Source organism: Rhinolophus hipposideros, assembly GCF_964194185.1.
Source record: "Rhinolophus hipposideros genome assembly, chromosome: 20".
Taxonomy (NCBI): Eukaryota; Metazoa; Chordata; class Mammalia; order Chiroptera; family Rhinolophidae; genus Rhinolophus; species Rhinolophus hipposideros.
This window is the reverse complement of record NC_138066.1, coordinates 22,256,690-22,277,803: the sequence shown is the minus strand read 5'-3', so window position 1 is coordinate 22,277,803 and position 21,114 is coordinate 22,256,690. Positions and strand designations below refer to the sequence as shown.

At 35.9% G+C, this 21,114-nt stretch overlaps 1 protein-coding gene across 2 annotated transcripts; it reads right to left on the bottom strand.

Moving 5' to 3' along the window:
• Positions 1-1,224: 1,224 nt before the first annotated feature.
• DDX52 (DExD-box helicase 52) lies at positions 1,225-20,858 on the bottom strand. Of its 2 annotated transcripts, none has more exons than XM_081029205.1 (15): positions 20,733-20,858; positions 19,446-19,644; positions 17,766-17,896; positions 16,567-16,752; positions 14,569-14,712; positions 13,810-13,921; positions 13,000-13,072; positions 12,292-12,495; positions 11,422-11,512; positions 9,241-9,363; positions 8,959-9,109; positions 8,719-8,794; positions 7,371-7,442; positions 6,702-6,794; positions 1,225-1,835 (listed from the first exon to the last, which is right to left on the bottom strand). In XM_081029205.1, exons 1-15 carry the CDS (start codon positions 20,817-20,819, stop codon positions 1,778-1,780), a joined length of 1,800 nt encoding a protein of 599 aa, XP_080885331.1. In that variant the 5' UTR covers positions 20,820-20,858; the 3' UTR covers positions 1,225-1,777. The 2 variants fall into 2 exon arrangements, with proteins under 2 accessions (XP_080885331.1, XP_080885330.1); XM_081029204.1 differs by having other exon boundaries at positions 9,241-9,330; positions 20,733-20,839.
• Between the last annotated feature and the right edge of the window lie 256 nt (positions 20,859-21,114).

The window sequence follows — 21,114 nt, the reverse complement described above, 5'->3', positions numbered from 1 at the left end:
ATTTAAGGATGGGTGTTTACACGGGAAAAGACTAAAAATGAAAAGGAAATGAAGTCAAATGAAGGGAGTATATTAAAGATCATGAAATATGTGATGTTTCTGTCTGGATACTTTGTTCTCTTTTGCCTATTGATTCTTACATCTGCAAGACTCAGCTCAGAGTATCAGCCTTCCATGAAGGTTCCAGTCTGGATTACATGCCTTCCTGTGATGCTTCAGCATGGTGGCCTTATGTCTTAACATAGCATTTGCCACACTATTTGTTCCTTTATTTTATCCTCACCACTACACAGTAAAGGCAGGGACTATGTTAACAAGCTTTGCATTCCTAACTAAATATAATGTTTAAGGAACATTTGTTGTGAATTTACAGCATGTTAGTGCTAGGTACTTCTAATCTTGAGACAGTTGGTATTACACTCAATTTCATAAATGAAAAAAAACAGAAGCTCTGAGAAATTAAAGAACTCATTCAAAGTCATACAGCTGTCAAATGGGTGGCAGCAGTACACTAACCTTCAGAATATATGAGTCAAGGATCTGTGTAAGAGCAAAGAAAAATATCACGTTTGTATTTTTTGCATCTTGTAGCAATAGGTCTCCATTTACATAAATTCTGAAGATGAACAATTTTTGTCCCATCTAAAATACTCAAATTGGGAGTCTACTCGTCCTGACTTTGGAGTATAAGGCTCAGAATAAATGTTTAATTCAAATGTTATAGTATTATAGTACCTAGTGTTGATATTAATAACTTAACATTCATGTCAGGTGTCATTCTAAGTAACATACATAAATGAAGTTGATTTTTTATTTCATTGTACAGAAACTAGCAACTGAGAAAAATCTGCTGGTAGCGGAGTTTCCATCACTGTATAATCATAATCCTTTACCTTTGGCAGAGACCTGCTTACTGAATGGATGGAAGGGACATAAAGCCTCAGGAAAGATAAGCTGTAAGAGAATGGAGCCAGAGGTATATCAAGTAACAGGAACATTCTTCCTTATCAGGATAAAACGTTTATCAGTTTTCATGCAAAGTCATCTTGAATGGAAAGAGACAGGAAAGAGTGCAGGTAAATGGAAAATGAAGGGAGGCTAACCATAATATCATAGTTGCAACATTATGACAGGTAAGTTATGAGCTACCTTACCGATGAGCTATAAGGATATTTAATAGACCAAGGAATTTAAAATCCTAGAGAACTTGAATAACCAGGCACAGAAGAGGCATCCTTTTATTGTGACTCATACTACAAAAGGCCTCGAGAAGTTAAGAATAAAATAAAGAGCAGTAGATTTCTTCTTGGTAGATAGCCGAGGCTTTACCTGGTCCATTCCCAAAAAATGGGGGGCGGGGGCAGGAAGGGGCATTCAATCTCAAGGCTTTACTTTGAAATTTCCAGATGTTTCTCCACAGCATACATCATACCTTCCTTCACACTAGAAGGGAAAAATCCTTAAGAATCCACAACATTTAGATGTTTTTATTTTTAACATAAGCTTTTGTTCTTCTATAAGAAGTATCTCTCTGGATTCAAACCACAAATGTCAATGAATGTTATTTTCATTGTGGAATCATTTAAAAAGTCACCTACAAATTGAAATTTGACATAATGCACTGAAAGTTTATGATCATTTTCCACCGTTCCCATGATCTTGTTGTTCATTTCAAGTGTTTGGTACAGGTGATTTTAAGATGAAGTATTCCATGAAAACAACGTTCATGCTGGAATCATAAAATTACAGTCTTCTAAAAAAAAAACAACAAAACTTTTTAACTTTTGTCTTCAAGGGCTACTTTCTTCTTGCTGTTCTGACCAGTGACCTTTTTCCTGTGGCAAGGAAAGGAAGGAAAGCTCAATCAGAAATTCTAGATGTATGTACTTTCTAAAAGTCTACTAGTTTAATAAACATTTACTGAAACCTACTGTATAATCAGATATATAAGGCACCAGGGACACAAAGATGCATTCATCAGGACTGCCCTTTAGAAAACCACAATCACCTAAGTGAGACAAAGATCAACATACTATACTACCCTACAACATGGTCTAAAAGACATTCTGGTCCTGACCTAACAGTGAGAGTTCAGACTGAGTAAGTGCCAATACAGTGACAAGTGCTTTGTATGTATCACCTCAGATAATCTTCCTAACTTACGAAGATTCTATCATCCTCATTTTAAAGATGAGGAAAATGAAGCAGAGTGGTTGGGCAACCTGCTGACACCACATACTGGTAATAAATGTTAGACATGAATCCCAACAGTCTGATTTTAGAGTTTGATGAATAGTGAATAGCCATCAATTAAGTATTAACACAGCAAAGCAAACAGATTTTGAGAAAATAATCAATGTTTGCATATCATAGTACAGGAATGCAAAGTTCTCAGATGTATATTAACTCATTTAATCCTCAACCAACCTTGAGTGGCAGAATTAGTATTATGTTCAGGTTTATAGCTCAGTTGGGAAGCTGGACCTGAAAATCTGGATGTAACAGTTATCAGCATAGAGGTATGAGCTGAGGCTACAGGTGTGGATAGTATCATTAAAGGAACATCTACATTGGAAAGGTAAGCTGGAGTCAGATCAGTTCTTGTTTGTATGCTATGTTAAGAAGCATGGCCTTTAAATGTGAAGAAAATCGAGAAAGCTTAGCAGGGGTCTAAAGTGACAACATTTATACCAAGTGTCCACAAAGTCTTAGTGCAGCTTTAAGTTTTAATAACCTCGGAAGTATAAATGCTACAAACTGACAAAAATCAACATTTAAAGTGTGATTGTTTAAAATATTGATGTTCTTATTAAAATTCAACATGGCCACCATCTTACGCTCTAGCTGATTTAAACTTTCATCAGCTGCTGCTCAATGCCTGAAAGAACTGCATTTGTAATCCCAGCTTTAAGACCATCCAAAGAAAGAGGTTCTGATGCATGTACAACAACAGTTCTGATATGGCCCACCAAAAGAAAACATCTAGTGAGAGATGTAGTCACACAACAGCCGAGCCAACTGTCCCTTCATGTCTTTCCTTAAGGAAAGAAGAGTTTGTGAGATTGTGCCTTTCTGGGACTGTTCCATCCTTGTGTTTACACCTTATGTCTCTCTTGTCTGGTCCCCAAAAGATGGTTTGCAGCCAAAGACGGGTAAGATATCTCACGGGAGATACAACCTAAGCCAGGCGGAACGGAGTGGGGACCCCAAATGAGCTGCCTTGGACAGGTATGGGAAGAGGCCTTGCCCCTTCCCCCTGCTTGGGAAAGTCTCTTGCCGGTTCTGGCTTTCCCCTTGCACCTGTTTCCACTTCTCTCAATGGAGTTGTTACAATGTGAAAGACATGATCCAGAAAAGGTACATGCTTTAAGTAAAAACATCCTGGGACTTTGTGCTTCCGCTGTTTAAAGACAAAGGGTGATTGGAATAAACATTTTCTGTTATGAAGTCTGAGCCTCACAGACTGTGTAAGAAACAATGTTGCTTTCTTGTAGTTGTAGACCTGTCAATAAAAACCTCCAGCCAGCTTTATTCTGGGCTCCAGTCCTCTGAGACTGAGAGACCCCTGGCCTTCGGAGAGATTTAACTGCATTAAGTCTCTGTTTGTTTCTTGCTTAAAAACTTAACCCAAACAGCCCCTTCTCACACCCTCACTGCCCTTGTTGCTTGCGCCGGATGCGACAGAGAGAGATTAGGTGGCCAAGTAGAATGACTTTCTCTACCAATCCACTGGTTTAAGTGTTACCCAGAGATTGTTGCCACAAAAAAATTAAAAAATGTATTAAGAACTCACAAAAATGTAACCAAGGAGATAAAAGACCTGTACTCAGAAAACCTAAGACACTGAAGAAAGCAACTGAAGAAGATACAAATAAATGGAAGCATATATTGTGCTCATGGACAGGAAGAATTAACATCATTAAAAAGTCCATACTAACCAAAGCAATCTATAGATTCAATGCAATCCCTATCAAAATACCAATGGCATTTTTCACAGAACTAGAAAAATCTTAAAATGATATGGAACCACAAAAGACCCCGAATAGCCACAACAATCTTGAGAAAGAACAAAGTTGAAGGTATCACACTACCTGATATCAAATTATACTACAAGACTATAGTACCGAAAATAGCATGGTACTGGCATAAAAACAGATACACAGATCAATGGAACAGAATAGAGAGCCCAGAAATAAACCCATGCCTCCATGGTCATTTCATCTATGACAAAGGAAGCAAGAATATTCAGTAAATGGTGTTGGGAAAACTAGACAGGTACATGCAAAAAAAAAAAAAGAAACTGTATCACCTTCTTATACCATATATAAGAATAAACTCAAAATGGATTAAAGACTTAAATGTAAGGCCCAAAACCATAAAACTTCTAGAAGAAAACAAGCAGTAAACCCTCTGACACTGCTCTTACTAATATTTTTTCTGCTATTTCTCTTTAGGCAAGGAAAACAAAAGAAAAAATAAACAAATGGGACTACATCAAACTAAAAAGGTTTTGCACAGCAAAGGAAACTACCAACAAAACGAAAAGACAATCTACTGAATGGGAGAAGATATTCGCCAATGATACATCTGATAAGGAATTAATATCCAAAATTTATAAAGACACCAAAAAACAATCCAATTAAAAAATTGGCAGAAGACTTTTCTCCAAAGAGGCCATACAGATAGAGGCCAATAGACATGTGAAAAGATGTTCAACGTCACTAATCATCAGAGAAATGCAAATTAAAACTACAATGAGATTATCACCTCACACCTGTCAGAATGGCTATCATCAATAAACCAACAAACAACATGTGTTGGCTAGGGTGCAGAGAACCTTCATGTACTGTTGGTGGGAATGAAAATTGGTGCAGCCACTATGGAAAAGTTTGGAGGTTCCTCAAGAAATTAAAAACAGAACTACCTTGTGACCCAATAATTCCACATCTGAGTATTTATCCAAGGAAATCCAAAACATTAATTTGAAAAGGTATATGCACTCCTATGTCCACTGCAGCACTATTTACAATAGCCAAGAAATGGAACCAATCTGAGTGCCCATCAAGAGACGACTGGATAAAGAAGATGTAGTACATGTATACAATGGAATATTACTCAGCCATAAAAAGGAATGAAATCTTACCATTTGCAACAACATGGATATAATACTAAGTAAAATAAGTCAGAGAAAGACAAATACCATATGACCTCACTTGTATGTGGACTCTAAAGAACAAAACAAACAAAATAGAAACAGAGTCATAGATACAGAATATATAAAATGATGATTGCCAGAGGGGAGGTGGATTGTGGGACTGGGTAAAAAAAGGTGAAGGGATTAAGAAATACAAATTGGTAGTTACAAAATAATCATAGGAGATGTAAAGAACAGCATAGAGAATATAGTCAATAGTATTGCAACAACCATGTATAGTGCCAGATGGGTACTAGACTAATTGGGGATCACTTCATACATTATATAAATATCTAAACACTATGTTACACCTGAAACTAATATAATATTGAATGTTAACTGTAAGTGAAAAACATAATTTAAAAAATTTCACTAAACTAACTACAAATGAAATGAAAAGGATTACTCTTTCAAATGTTAATTTTGTAAGTTGTACCATTTGTTCTTCCCAAGTTGTTAAAGGTTAAAACTGCATTAAAATTTTGGGACATTCTGCACGCTATGCTTGAACTGAACATTATTTCCCATAGTCGGTACAAAATATTAGGTAAGACTTATTCCACTTAGAAAGAAGGAAAATGCATTCCAGTTGTCATGCCTTTGTTCACCTTGTTCCTCTATATGCCTAGATTTTACCTATCATTAAGATTGTTTTACCTCCTTAAAACTTTGTGACTATACCAATGCATGATTTTTCCCTTCTCTAAACTTGTTTTATTTAAAAATTATTCTCCAATTTTTTTCTTGTATACTAATCTCCTTCCCTAACTTCAAAGACATGGGTCTCATTTTATAGTCATCAGTATAACCTACTACCACCATCAAGTACCTAATAGGACAAAAGGTACTCAGAAAATGCCTACACTTCATATATATTACATATTAAACGGTACTGGTAGAATCTGAAGAGTGTCATTTTCCATAAATAGTAGAAAGAGTTGTACTATTCAAAATATATTACCTTACCCCTATCAAAACATGCAGCTTCCTAGCAATACTGGACAAAAAAATTAGTCTTGTATGTATATACTAAAAAAATCTATACTTTAAAAATCCTCGTAAAACTCAACTACTACAAATTTAACCAAGTCATACTTTTTTGAGGTGGTACAATGTGCTTCTGCATAAGCCTAAAATTATACTGAAATCCTGCCCAGAATATGGAGCTTCAAGGAAGACTACATCAATTTGAGTCCTGACTATTGGTCTCAATAGTACTCGTATGTGCTGATGCAGGCTGTGTGGAGATGGTGGGCAGGGCAATTCTAATTCATGGTGAATTGAAATCGTATTTTCAGAGATGGAAAAAAAACAGATCATTAATAGACAGATACAGAAAAATTCCAAGACTGAATTATCCAAGTTCCCAAATCACAGCCAACTTAAGATATATTACTTTAATTACATTCTATAATGGACTGTAGGCCTATTAATTCTACTTGTAACAACTTATCCTAAAGAAAAATATGCCTACCGTATCTATGTAATGGAGTCACCACACACTTACCGTTTATCCTTCGCTTTTTCTAAGAAATATTTTGGAGTTGTACTAATGCTCTCCCTTTCCAATGGTTTCTTAATCATCTTTTTCTTTTGTTTGCTGAAAGTTACAAAGTAAGAAAGGAAAGAATTAAATTGAGTGTAACTTAATTTGAAAGAGCTAAAGCGAAAACTAGTTTCTATGCTTGGTTACAAAATTCATTTTTTTATCTACTAACTGGTTTATGGTGAGTGTATCCCCTTTTATATATGAGATTACCTAATAGCATTTAGAGAGGTAAACCAAAGGGATGATAAATTCAATCAATTTTTAATTTAAAAGGCAGTGATTATGATTAAAACATGTTCTGTGTCAACCTTATATCCTGTGCCAACCAGCATTACAATTTGATTTTGGCCAATTAACTGCTTTTTATTAGTTTTGTGAACTAAAAATCTAAGCACATTTCACTCACATTGAAAAAATTTTTTAAAAATCTGAATTCTTAAAATTTCAAGAATGAAAAAACTGGCAAGGAAAGAATATACATATTCATAAATAATTAAAAGGAAAATGTTTCTCCTAAAATGTTCTAACAGTAGTAGTATTGTTAAAACTATAATGTGTAAAAGTGTGAAAGCAAAAATGTATAGGCAAAGAGAGAAAGAGAAGCTCCAGGTAAATTCAAGATTGTACCTTAGAAGTTTTTGGAAACCTTTTATGTATTCTGGTACAGGACATCCGGCCTGTTGTATAACATTGGCAATGCTGAAAAAGATAACCATTAATATAAATTTGTATCTTATCAAACTGATGTTTATGAACTTAAACCCTCTGCACAATTCAAGAGGAACTAAAACTACACAAACACGAAAGTAATCCAGTGAAGTGTTTCGATATAGTATCATCACCAAACACAATCACATTGGATTACTGAACTATCTGCTGCACGAAAATCCATGAATTGGTGAGTATTTTAGATAGCAGCTATTTCTACTCAACACTTATCAAGCCCTAAAAAGCTACTAAACTCAATCTGGGATGAGAGACCCATTGAAGCCAGAGTCAAGCTTAAATGTATTAAGACATAGTGCTTACTATGGGTTTGGCATTGTTTTAAGCTTTTCATGTATAGTAACTCATTCGATCCTTACAACAACCCTTTGTAGTAAATTCTACCATTACCCCCATTTCTCATATAGAAAAATGAGGTATATAGTTACACTGATACAGGGTTCATCAGATTCACACGCTTGGAGTTACCAAGGAGACTTTAGGTGAATCTAGGCTGTCAGAATATACTCCCCTACACATGCACATGTGAAAGTCAGCTCAAAGCAAACCAAGGTGGACAGAGCCAAGGCTCAGAAGGCGCAAGTCAAAATCTGTCAAAACTGATAAACAGATCAAAGTACAAACTGCCATCAACCATAACTCAATTTCAATTGTTAGAAATGTGACGTTATCAATTATTAGCCCACATTTTCTGTAGGCAGCCAAAATGTATGAAATTCAGCTTCTATATTAAAATCTATGATCATGGCTAAATTAAGACCCATGATTCTGAAAGTATTATCTATAATGTTTTTCAGGCTTCAAAGGTCTACAAGTGAATATTTGTACTACTAAAAGTTTGGAGTGTGCTACTATAAGTTTTTCCTAGGACTACATATAAAACTCCATCTGCCCCTAAGAGTAATGAGAAGGATACACCATGGTAAGAGATAATTTTGACTGGACTGAAGAGATTCGGGTTAACTTAAACTATTTACCCATCCCAAAACCTTAGTATTACACTGTAAGTAATAGCAACTGAGAGAATTCTGTGACTCTGAAACTTAATGAATATTCCAAGATTCAAATAATGGAAGGAGAAAAACAAAACTTTTTGATTCTTTTCCTTTTCTCGTGGCTAAAATTTGATTGACTAACACAATAACAGAATTTGGGACATGGCCGTTTTGTAATTATCTGTTAATTGTGTATACATATAGGAATAATGAATCAACGAACCAACTCAATACTGTTAATTTTCCTAATTTACCTTCTTAATAATGGTTTATCATCTTCAGTGAAAAATGTAACAGCTTTTCCTTTATGCCCTGCTCTTCCAGTTCGACCTGAGAGAAATCAGACCATTAAAAACTGCTTTTTTAGGGGAAGGGACCTTCATGGTTCACATATAAAAGTCACTGGATTTCCACAGCATTAAAAAATGAACAGTTTGTAGGGAAGAGTAGAGGTGCTAAGAGATGGATAAGTGGGGAGGAAGGAGGCAACTCACCTATTCTGTGGATATATTCCACTGAGCTGGTTGGAAAGTCATAATTGATCACCAAGTTCACACCTTTAAAATCAATTCCTCTGGCTAACAAAGCTGTACAAATAAGGACCCAGATTTTTCCTGCTCTGAAGCTGTGGACTGTATTATCTCTCTGGTTAATAGAACATATATTAAGTGTTTTAGTAATTTTTAGGAATGGAAAACAAGTACTTCATAAGTTTAATGCCAGTATTTTAAAATTGAGTTTTCTTTATTATTTCGAAAATATACATTTGACTTTACCTGTTGCTGTGTTCTGTCTGCATGAATAACATCCACATTAATACCTTCATATATGAGCTCATGAAAAAGTTCTTTAGCCCTTTCAATAGACTGAACAAAAACAAGAACAGGTGGATTGAAACCCTAAAAGAAAGGCAAAAATCAGCACACATAACCCATAATCAAGAATATAATTGCAGTGTTTCATAATTTTAGTTCATAAAAGAACCCAATTCAATTTAATGTACTTTCATTGCCAAATTTCTTGGACCAGAGTTCTAAACCTGCCCGTCTTCCTCTTTATCCATGGGTTCTTTCCACTCAACCTGAACTGCACTTTCCATCTTGCTCATTCCAATAATCTTGTCTAATTAACCCCCTTCACCTTTATACAGTGATTGATGCCCACTCCTTGAAACTATAATCTCTTGGCTTCTGTGCCTCAGAATTGTTTTGATTCTACTTAAAATGTAATAACTTTTTAAAATTTATTATCTATCCTAATTGTGGGTATTCCCCAAAAGCTTAGTGCTTGGTGGTCAGTTCTCTTAATATTTTTATCTTATTAAATTAACTGAAATCTGTTATCAGCTACCAACTCTAAGCAAATGATTTTGACATTATATCATCCAACTCTGTCTCTCTCTAAACCAGCTTTCTGTATTTTCAACTGTCTATATAAGGTTTTAATCTTTATATTTTGGTTCACACACCCTTTTCAGAATCTAATGAAAACTATGAAGCTTTCTAATAGGCAACCACATACTCACACACAGTCTAACATCATTTCAGAGAGTTCATAAATCTCCTCAAGCTCATACATGGCTAAAAATCCCTGGTATACAATCCCATGTGAGTAGCCGTGAAAACCTTAAGTTTCCTATTGCCAAATGATAGCTTTAAGAATATTTTAAAAACCAACACACAATATTTATTATGTGCCAAGAGCTGCTATAAGTACTATATTTGTATTAGCTCATTAATACTAAAACAATTCTAAAAGGTAGACATTATTCCCATTTTGTCCATGAGGAAACTGTGGAAGAGGTTAATTTGACTAAAGCTAGAATTCCAAGGCTAGAGTCCATGCTCTTAAATTTCTGTAGTCACCAGGTATTGGCAAACACCTTTCCCTTTCATCCTCCAACTATTCTTAATGTTCCACCATGAATGATGGCTATCACCTTTATTTCCTCCTTACCTCTAACCAGCCTAATTTGATAGCCTCTTAATTGGTTTCCTTACTTTCAGTCTCTTTCCATTACAATCCGTCTTATATCCTGTTTAACTAATTTTCTTTAAAAATTATGTAGCTACATTTTTAAAAATTAAAAAAAAATATTTTTGGCCAAATTCTTTAACAATGTTCAGTGGTTTCTCTCAACTTGACCCCAACTCTCCTGTCCAACCTGATCTTCTTTAATTCCCACCATAAACTCTCTGCCTTAGACAGGTAAATTCTTCATTAGTCTCCACACTGTGTTCACCTCCACCTCTGAGACTATTCCAGCTGTTCCTCCAGCCATCAATACTCTTCCTCCCCCACCACCTCTTAATTCCACAAATCCTTCAAGGCCCAGATTTAGTTGCATTTCCTCTATAAGGCTTTTCCCAACCAATTCAACTCACCCTGATGGTGCCATTATAACTGTATGAATGCTTAAGAAAAACACTCTATAGCCTTTAATGGCACTTTATCACAAACTTTCTTATACAAGTGTATTTATTTTAGCCCCTAAAAAAAGACTAAATTCCTAAGCAGGGCTTAGGATTTATATTTCTTTTAATACCCCCAACCCTAACCCTCTAGTACTTAACTTTTTAACTTCTACTCAATATTTACTGAAGGGATACAAAGAGAAAACCCCAACCAGTGTCCCATTCATTCTACAATGCCCTAGTTCTATTAGAGGCCAGCAAAAGGATGGGAGATGAAGAGGGCAGATACATATGCAGATGTGCAAAAAAGATGTTTTCAGGGCATCAGGTAGGGCTTTTCCTAGCCTACCCATGAGATGGAAATAGAAAACTAACTACATTTTAACAGGTGAGCCTCTCCCCCTTGGGACAAGAGTTGGCCCAATGTACTTAACAATTTATCGCTGGATTACGAAATATGATGCAGGGATTGTGCTCAGCCTCCTACCAGTAATATAAGGCTGTGTGACTTTCTCAAAATTCAAGAATGTTTTCCAAATATACCTTTTTAATAAGTTCTCTCATTGCTAGAAGTTTTCCAGTCTCAGACCCAACAAAGAGAAGCTCTTGTTCTACAGTCTCCACTGCAGAATTCCTGAGAAGAAAACATACCTTTAAAGTTTGAAAACATACCTTTAAAGAGCCAATTTTTGCTTGCTAACCATAAATTCTAAATAAATGAAAAACTTTACACACAATGCCAACAGAATAAACATTTCCACTATCGATGTAAGTACTTATTTATATTTTATCTTGAAGATAAATTTATTTTTAAAATGTTTTATTCTACTTACAAAACTCCTATCTCAAAGAAATTTGAAAAATGTAAACAATAAATTTCCCACAATTCTATCATTTTAGAATAAACTTTTGACATTTTGTTGTGTTCTAGTCGTAAATTTTCATGTCTTATTATTTCCTTAAAAAATCTTTCTAAAATTATTGAGTAAAACGAGAACATTTTTAAGGTTATTATCACATATGGCTAATTTTTTTCTTGATGATTAGCAAGGGTTTATTTATAGATAACTAAAATTGAATTATCTTAAGTATCTTATTAACACTTTATAAGCTGCTGCAATACATTATGCTACATCATAAGTATTTTTTCTATTCTGTTGTCTACCTTTATATTTATCATGAATTCATTCTATTGTCTTTTTATACACAGGAGTTAAGTTTAAAGCAGTTTATTCTAAAATAGTTAAGTTTATCCTAAAATAGAAAATCCTTAATCAATCTTGACTTTAAAGAATACTATTTCAGTAAAACTCTCTCCATTAACCTTAGGCCAAAAAATCTGTATCTTGGAGTCTAAAAAAGTGACCCGTATTTAAAAAAATAATCAGTGGGATATTGCGGGAGAACAATTACCTTGCTCCAATGGATACAGTAATGACATTGTCCAGGTTAAGTTTGCACCACTGCTCGACGTCATATGCAAAAGTTGCACTGAACATTGCTCTTCTGACCTTGTGAGATGTGCAGGCCAGGAAAATGGAAGCTAGCTGGTCTCTGAACCCAGTTTTGCCATCTTCAAACAGTTTATCTGATTCATCTACTATCAGCCATTCAACACTAAGAAATAACAAAACAATTTGTAGGTATTGAACTGGAAGATCCAAGACACTTCACTACACACTTCACAAAGAAGTCAAATCATATGCTGCTTCTCGGATCCACATACCATACCACAAAAAAGGTACAAAAAAATAAGCAGGAAAAAGGTAAAAATAAGATAAACATCAATTAATGTACCTATTCCATTAGCCTCAAAGATATGAGTTCCATTAGCATCAACAGAGCTTCCCATAAACCTTATAAACTCCATCACAATTGCTGAAAGACATGAAAAAGTCTAGGGGAATTCTGTACTAACAGTTCGTTAGAATCTGTAACTTTCTTCCAAACCAGATAATTATTTTTCTATGAGTTTAACGAAAACCATTAGTCTTATAGCACCAACACGTACTGGAAGTTGGCAGATAACAAGCTCCAAAGGGCAATAATACAAGCAATTGAGGACATAACATAATCAACTAAATGAAAAACACACACAAGATACTAAAATATTATCTGTACCTTGTTAAGTCTATTCCTGGAGGATCCTGTTTTAATAAATAGATTAGTCGATTTGGAGTAGTCACAAGAATATCTATAGGAAAAACAAATGGTACAAATTGCATACACAGGAGTCATCCCTCTTGAACTAGAGAATTAAACCTCCTGAATTTCAGTTAATAACCTAAACCGGAGAGTACACTCACTACACCACCACCAATGTTCTGGTCAGTAAGCTAATACCTGTGTATTTTTAATCCATCATAGCACAAAGTAGTATAGCCCTATTCTATTACTATATTTTATCTGTTTTCTCAACTTCTAAGAGGCAAGAACACTACAGTTTGCTTTTCAAACTTTTCATGCAGGAAAACCCCTTTTTAAGTGAAATTTTATTCAGAAGCTCAAGATAAAAGAAAGGTAATAGCAGATTCTCTGTCTGATATAAGACTAGGGACGCAAGACAACTCTTTGTTGCAGCGAGTTGTCTTGTACATTGTAGGACATTTAACAGCATCCCTAGCTTCTACCCACTGTAGATTAGTAGCATCCTTCCCCAACTGTGACAACTTATAATGTCTCCAGATACTGCCAAATGTCCGTGGGGTGGAGGATGAGGTGGGGTGGTAGGCAAAACTGCCCTTGGTTGAGAACCACTGGTATATATTAATAACTACTGGTTAGGAATGGAGAAGAGATCTCTTTTAGCTTCTCTAAAAATCACACTAATTATATGCATGACTATACGTTAAGAACTCTTAGGTGGCAATTAGGATATTTGTAATTTCCAAATACCCTTCATGCTCTATATCTCAGGCATGAATCCCTCACCAAACTTCTTAGATGATTTTGGTCCAAATTTCTTGGCTGCAACTGCTGCTTTGTGGATCATGTGTATCCTGAATCCTGTTCCCTCGGATATTTTTACTAACTCTCGGTGAATCTAAAACAGAAAACGATAAAAACATTAAACTATATGATGAGATATATACTCTTTTACATCAATAACAAAACAAATCCTTTACAATTCATGACTATCTGAAATTAAACCCGTAATCATCTGTACATTAACCTGGAGTCTCAGCATTTTAGAACATCAATGCTTAATAAGATTCCGTTGTTTCTTCAGGTCTAGTAAACCAGTTCCAAGAGATAAAACCAAAATTCTTCCAATCTGTCACATATTTTTAGAACAAAGTACTATTGTAAAACTACTACATACTTGGTATGTATTTTATATTAAGCACATTGGGAGAGAGTGAAGCAGATCATCGTATAGCTATACTTTCTCAAAAACTGAGATGAAGTCGCATTTTTCTAGGTGAGAAAAATAATTTTAGAGAGAGACTATATATTACAATAGCCTTTCAACCTCAAGGATCTTGGAGTATTCATCAAAGAAGTATAATGTTAAAATCATGTTTTAGAAAATTATAAAAGATTTGCCCATATGCAATACCATAGAGCAGCTCTGTACTGGACCATGATAAATGAAACAGGCCTTTTCTGAGACTTTTTTATTGCCCTCAAATAACAAAGATGACTGAAGCAAACACCAAACACATCCTCTTCAGAAGCTGCAATTCATACCTGGTTGGCAAGTTCTCGTGTTGGTGATATAATCAGGGCTCTAAAGCCTTTATTTGTGGGCTGTTTCAGGTGCATTAAAATGGGAATGCTAAAAGCCAAAGTCTTTCCAGATCCAGTAGGAGCAGAAGCCAGAAGTTCTCGACCCTAAAAACGGGATATATTAAGTACAAGAAAAAAAATACACATATTTTTCAGAACCTGGTCAAAGAATTGTATCAGCCATAGAAATAACAAATAAAATTACATACAGTAAATCCAATTATTCACATTCCCATCATGCTTCTAATTTCTCCCATATTTGTTTTCCACCCCTGCCACCACCACTCCAATGGAGTTTCTGAGAACTAGCATTGAGGTCCATTTGAACTGGGTAAAGAATGTGGTATTTAAAAGCTAAAGGTAATTCACAGCCTCAATTATTTCCATTATTTCAATTTTCATTTCCCACTAAAATCTTTATCAAAGCAATATTACACAACCAACTTTTTGTCCTGGTATCTGCACTGCGCAATCCTTAGGGAAGGTTTTAAAAGAATGCAAAAGAATGGCTGAAAGAAATAAAAAGTGGCGATAACCTGAGTGACACAGTAATTTATAGGTGACAATTTTCAGAAAGGCAATGTGATTTTTAAAGCTTTAAGCTAAAGTCATGACAAATAATCTTAAATGAAAATTAAAAGCAAATTTACTATAAGTACATCATTCAAATGTATTCTTTCAGTTTTCAAAGAAAATGAAAAAGACTACTATACCATGTTTCCCCGAAAATAAGACCTAGCCAGACAATCAGCTCTAATGCATCTTTTGGAACGAAAATTAATATGAGATCGGTATTATATTTTACATTATATTTATTGTATTAAATGATATTAGTCCGGTCTTATAGTAAAGTAAGACCGCGTCTTATATTAAGTTTTGCTCCAAAAGATACATTAGAGCTGATTGTCTGGCTAGGTCTTATTTTCGGGGAAACACAGTAGATGAAAAGGTAACTCATATCCTATGGCTATAAGAACTAAAGGCCATCTTAGTTCCATGGAGGGAAAAAGTCAGCTTTCCTCACTACGAAAAGAAATCGCAGAAAGATTTAATTTCCAAAAATCTAGGTTAACCCATACATCTATCAATAGGTGGATATACAAACTGTGGTACATTCATACAATAGAATACTACTCACTGTTCTCAGTAACAAAGTACTGATATATGCAAAATGGATGAATCTCATTAACAATATGCACAGTGGAAGAAAGGAGAAATAAAAGAATAAATAATAAATGATTCCATTTATATGACATTCTAGAAAAGGCAAATCTAATACACAAGAATAGAAATCAGAACAGTGGTTACCGCAGGGAAGGGATGGGGTGAGGACAGGATGGAAAGGGGTGATTTTCTAGGGTGACAGAAATGTTACACATCTTCATTGGGATGTTTACATGGGGTACACATTGTTGAAACTCACTGAACTGTGCACTTAAAATCTATGTATTTTATTACATACAAAGTATACTTCAATAATGAAAAGTACTGGTAAAAAAACAAAGTCAGGTTAGTATAAGAATTCTGCATTTCAGAAATAGTTCCTGGGAATTATAAACTAAATTATGAATGAATACATAGAATATAGTCCCTATTCTCAGATTGGCACTAGTTATATTTATCTTTTCCATTTATGTTCTAGTAAAATGGGAAAGATAAATATAAATAGTACAAATACACAGTAGTGTAAAGTGTAAGAAATGGTGCAAGAAAAAAGATGCACTAAATACCATGGAGACTTGGGTGGTAGGGAAGTATTGGTAAAGGACAAAGCTTATACCTAGTTGTAGTGATCAACACAAGTTTTATGGAGGCAAAGGCATTTGACATGGACCTTAAAAAGCAAGGGAAGGATTTCAACAGTGGGAAATAAGGTAGAAAGGAAGATTTGAAAGACAGGGAAGAGAATGAGCAAACAAAGGAAGAAATGTTAGAGGCATTCTAGACCTTCATACTCACATGCAGCATAACTGGAATGGCTTGCATTTGGATTGGCGTAGGTATCTGGAAGCCTGAATCTAGAATGTTCTGAAGCAGTTGAGGACTGATTTTATATTCCTGTTCAAGTTGCTGAAATGTAGCAATTGGGTCAGGAAGATCAGTTCCTTGAACGTGAATTTTGTGTTTATTCCGGAGGAAGTTTATCTGAAAAGTCACCACGGTTATAGTCAAATAAGTTGTCAGATGTTATAAAGTAACATTAAGTTTCTAGGATAAGCTTTAGTAGCATATGAAACTTTTTGGTTAAACTCCAAGCCCCAAAAGATACAAATACTAGGTACAAATTTTATGCCCTTTCACAGAGGAGCTTCATAACGATGAAACCTATCTATCCATGCTTTCTTCATATTAATGTGTCACTGCCATAACGTATTATACATATTAATGTGCTACTATCACAGTCATAACTTATAATCTCATATAAACTTCTAGAAGATAGATACTGAAGCCATCTATTTACTTTACATAGCACTTAGCATACAAGTGCCAATTCTTTTTGATGATTTACCCTAAACTCTCCTTATTAAAACTGAGTGCCGAAAGCAGAGTCAAGTAGTATTGATTTGTTTGTTTTCCCATTCTCTGATCTAGAGACAGCCAAATTCTGGATTCTGGGTTACTGAAGTGAGCTGAACAATACTCTCCATCATCAACACAGCAGGTGTGCAGCAGACAGGTAAATGGTTTATTTGTTTCTTCTCCCCCTTAAAACACATTTCTTAAGAATTCTGTCAAATCTCTGTCGGAGGAAATCCTTCTAAACCAGTGGGCTTAACAACACAGAGGAGAAAGGGGGCCAATTTCACGTTTATCAAAAGAGGGTAAGAAATTTTAAAATTTAATTCTAAACACAGTATCAGTCTTGAAACTTGAACAGGTCAAGAATTATATAGAAGAATAATATCCATATAAATATATCAAGAATTATCTATCTACAGTTTTGTTTATTCACCTGTTCATTTCAGAATTTTAAACTTAAAAATTTTCAGCCACAGCACACTTACTTTGCTTTGTTTTCATTAAAGTAAAATTCAAACTAATGAAATCAGTCTTCTATCTTAACAAAACCATATTCACTTTTACGAACAGAATAACCCAAGGACAGTGAAAAAGTCACTAGGTCAGAAAAGCAATTGGGGCTACGACATTTTTCTAACCTTTTCTTTTCTGAGATGCTCCAACTTTCCTGAAGTTAGTTTATTTTCTCTTTTAACTTTTTTATCTTCAATTTTTGCTTCCACAGATGATATCCACTGTATAGTAGAACCTTCTTCTTCTGAAGTAATTTCTAAAATATATTTTAAAAAATAGGTTTTAAGTGCAACATTGTTGGGTGTAGCATACAGGCCATATCTTCACACTAAACAAAAGTAAAAGTACTAGCTGTTCCAACTGGATAAAAGAAAGTAATAGGAGGTATAAAATTTGGAAAGGAGAGGCAAGTTCTATGTTGGTAAAAATCAGAGCTCTGAAGCTCATTCTCTTCTTTTTGTTAGTTATTTTAACTGTGTAATATGCAGATCACTGTATACTTGAAAACAACAAGAAAAGTAATTGAAAAACTACTTAAACAAAAAGATTTCAATGAGGAAGCTCAGCTAGCTTTTCTATATCCAAACAACCACCTAGAAAATACATATATGATGAAAGGTATAACAAAAATAAAGATGTCCTCATAGTACAGAAAAAATGTCTGTGAGAAATAGGCAATGAGTAAGAATTCACAAAAGTTGAAATATAAATATCCAGTAAAGAATATGAAAAGATGGTCAAATGTACCAGATATCAAGAAAATATAAATACAAAAGTTTCACTTGTAGTCACACAACAGCCTAGCCAACTGTCCCTTCATGTCTTTCCTTAAGGAAAGAAGAGTTTGTGAGATTGTGCCTTTCTGGGACTGTTCCATCCTTTGTTTACACCTTATGTCTCTCTGTCTGGTCCCCAAAAGATGGTTTGCAGCCAAAGACGGGTAAGATATCTCACGGGAGATACAACCTAAGCCAGGCGAACAGAGTGGGGACCCCAAATGAGCTGCCTTGGACAGGTATGGGAAGGGGCCTCCCCTTCCCCCTGCTTGGGAAAGTCTATTGCCGGTTCTGGCTTTCCCCTTGCACCTGTTTCCACTTCTCTCAACGGAGTTGTTACAATGTGAAAGACATGATCCAGAAAAGGTACATGCTTTAAGTAAAAACATCCTGGGACCTTGTGCTTCCGCTGTTTAAAGACAAAAGGTGATTGGAATAAACGTTTTCTGTTATGAGGTCTGAGCCTCACAGACTGTGTAAGAAACAATGTTGCTTTCTTGTAGTTGTAGACCAGTCAATAAAAACCTCCAGCCAGCTTTATTCTGGGCTCCAGTGCTCTGAGACTGAGAGACCCCTGGCCTTCAGAGAGATTTAACTGCATTAAGTCTCTGTTTGTTTCTTGCTTAAAAACTTAACCCAAACAGCCCCTTCTCGCATCCTCACTGCCCTTGTTGCGTGCAGGGCGCAACATTCACTCATTAGATTGGCAAAAAGCTTAAGACCAACAGTACCCAGCCTTGACATAATGTGGGAAGTCATTGTGCATTATCTGTTCAAAGAAAGATGTGTGCAAACCTTTCACTCAGTGACTCCACTTGTGGAATGCTAATAACAGAAATGGCCCTGTACAAAAGGATATGTGTACAAGTATCTTTATTGTAGCAATATTTGTAATGGCAAATACCTGGAAACAACCTGAATGCCATTAACTGAAGAATAACTATATATTTATTGTCTGATTTGTAATAATAAGCTTGTATTATTTTTGTAATTGGAAAAAATTAAAGAGAAAAAAAATTAAACACTAGCCTGAACTCATCTTCTTTCTCTTTTTCTTGATCTGCTCCCTCTTCGTTTCAGTTAGGCTCTCTTCTTTTTTCTCTTCATCTTGGAGCTCTTGATGAGTTCTTGATTCTCCACACTCACCTGGGACAGACTTCTTGTTTCCAAAAAAGTCCAGTCCCTGCAGCACCTCTGGAGAATCAAAGTCATATTTCCTTTTTCCTACCTAAAACCCAAAACATTTTAAATGAAATGTAGGGACAGACTGGCATTGCTTTCACGCAAGAAGTACTGGCAATATGGATGTGGGTCCAACGACTCCCCATCTTTTTTACCATTTCACCAAACATTTGTTGAGCTGACAAGTGTGTTCGTGCAAATGGAATCCAAGCTGATACATTTGCTGACCTTATAACAGTAACAATAATAAGCATAATGGCACCTAACACTTATATATGCTTATCAGCGTATCCCTTACATGCTGTCAGGCAGATTTCTAAGCATGCTTATAAATATCCAATTACGTCATTCTCCAACAACCCTTCGAGGTAAATAGCCATATTACAAATGAGAAAATTGAGGCATTAGGAGTTAAGTAATTTGACCATGGTCTCAAAACTAGTAACTGGCAGACCCAGGATTTGAACCCAAATAATCTGGCTCGAGTTCAAACTCTTAACAACAACGTGATATCGCCAAAGAAACACACGTGTCGTGCGCGCGCACACCAATGTCCGTAATCACAATATCAAGGGTGACATTCAAGGTTTTCCATAATTAAGCCCTAACTTCTCCCGATTTATCACTCACTACTTCCCCATGTAAGACCCCCCCCCCGCCTTTCCCTCTTTCCCCCCCACATACTTCTAAATCGCTCTTCTCAATTTGTTACTCAACATGCCGCGGGGTTGCAGGAATGAAAAGAACCGTGTCCATTAAACGTATATGCATTGCAAGCCAAACCTGGGTAGACTATAGCGAAAGAATCTGTTCTCTCCATTTTGAGTTGTTTCTGTTTTCGAAATTCCTTTCTACCAGTTTCGGAGAAAAAGATGGTGTTGAAAGGATTACAATTGTCCTTTGAATAAACTAAGAAGCGGGGCAGAGGGGCCAGCGTCTCTGTGCCAGGCCGAAGTTAGTTTACCAAAGAATGGGAAAAGAGTTCATTCAGACCAGGTAGGTGTGCGGGTAATCTGAACGCCAAAGGGAAAAGGCCCCACCGCCAGGCCACAGCGTCTCCAAGCGCCGGGCCCCCCAGAAGCTAGGTCATTCTCCGCGTCCTGTTACCCTGGTTACTGTCCCTGCGCGAAGTACCTGGAATCGGGCTGCGTCCGCCGAGAAGCGCCTCACGTCGAATTTGGCCCCCGCGCCAAGCCGGCGAAAGAGATCGTGCGCATCCATCTTTACCCAGAAAGCTCCGCGGCCCCACAGCGCCTGCGCAGAGGACTTCTCCCAGACAGTCTCGGGCTAGACTGTGGGCGGAAGTGGCTTCTCCGGGGCGGGGCCTAGCGGTTGTAAGAAGCTAGTCCCTCTTATTGTCTTGTAGTGATATATGTCACTCTGTATGTCATATCGTCTATCATTATTTGTTCTTTCAAAAACTATGTATCAAGATCCTTTTATGCTGGGCACTGTTCTAGACTTTTAGGGATACTTGGGCGAACCGCTTCAAGATTCTCCACTCAGGAAACTAAAC

What these genes read in the sequence shown, in the direction of transcription:
- DDX52 (XM_081029205.1), bottom strand. Translation starts at nt 20,819, where the DNA reads ATGGATGCGCACGATCTCTTTCGCCGGCTTGGCGCGGGGGCCAAATTC. An exon ending in AGCATCTCAGAAAAGAAAAG is followed by an intron (nt 16,753 to 17,765) that starts GTTAGAAAAATG and finishes GTGACTTTTCAG; the next exon opens with ATAAACTTCCTCCGGAATAA. An exon ending in GAAAAAGCGAAGGATAAACG is followed by an intron (nt 1,836 to 6,701) that starts GTAAGTGTGTGG and finishes TCCTTGCCACAG; the next exon opens with GAAAAAGGTCACTGGTCAGA.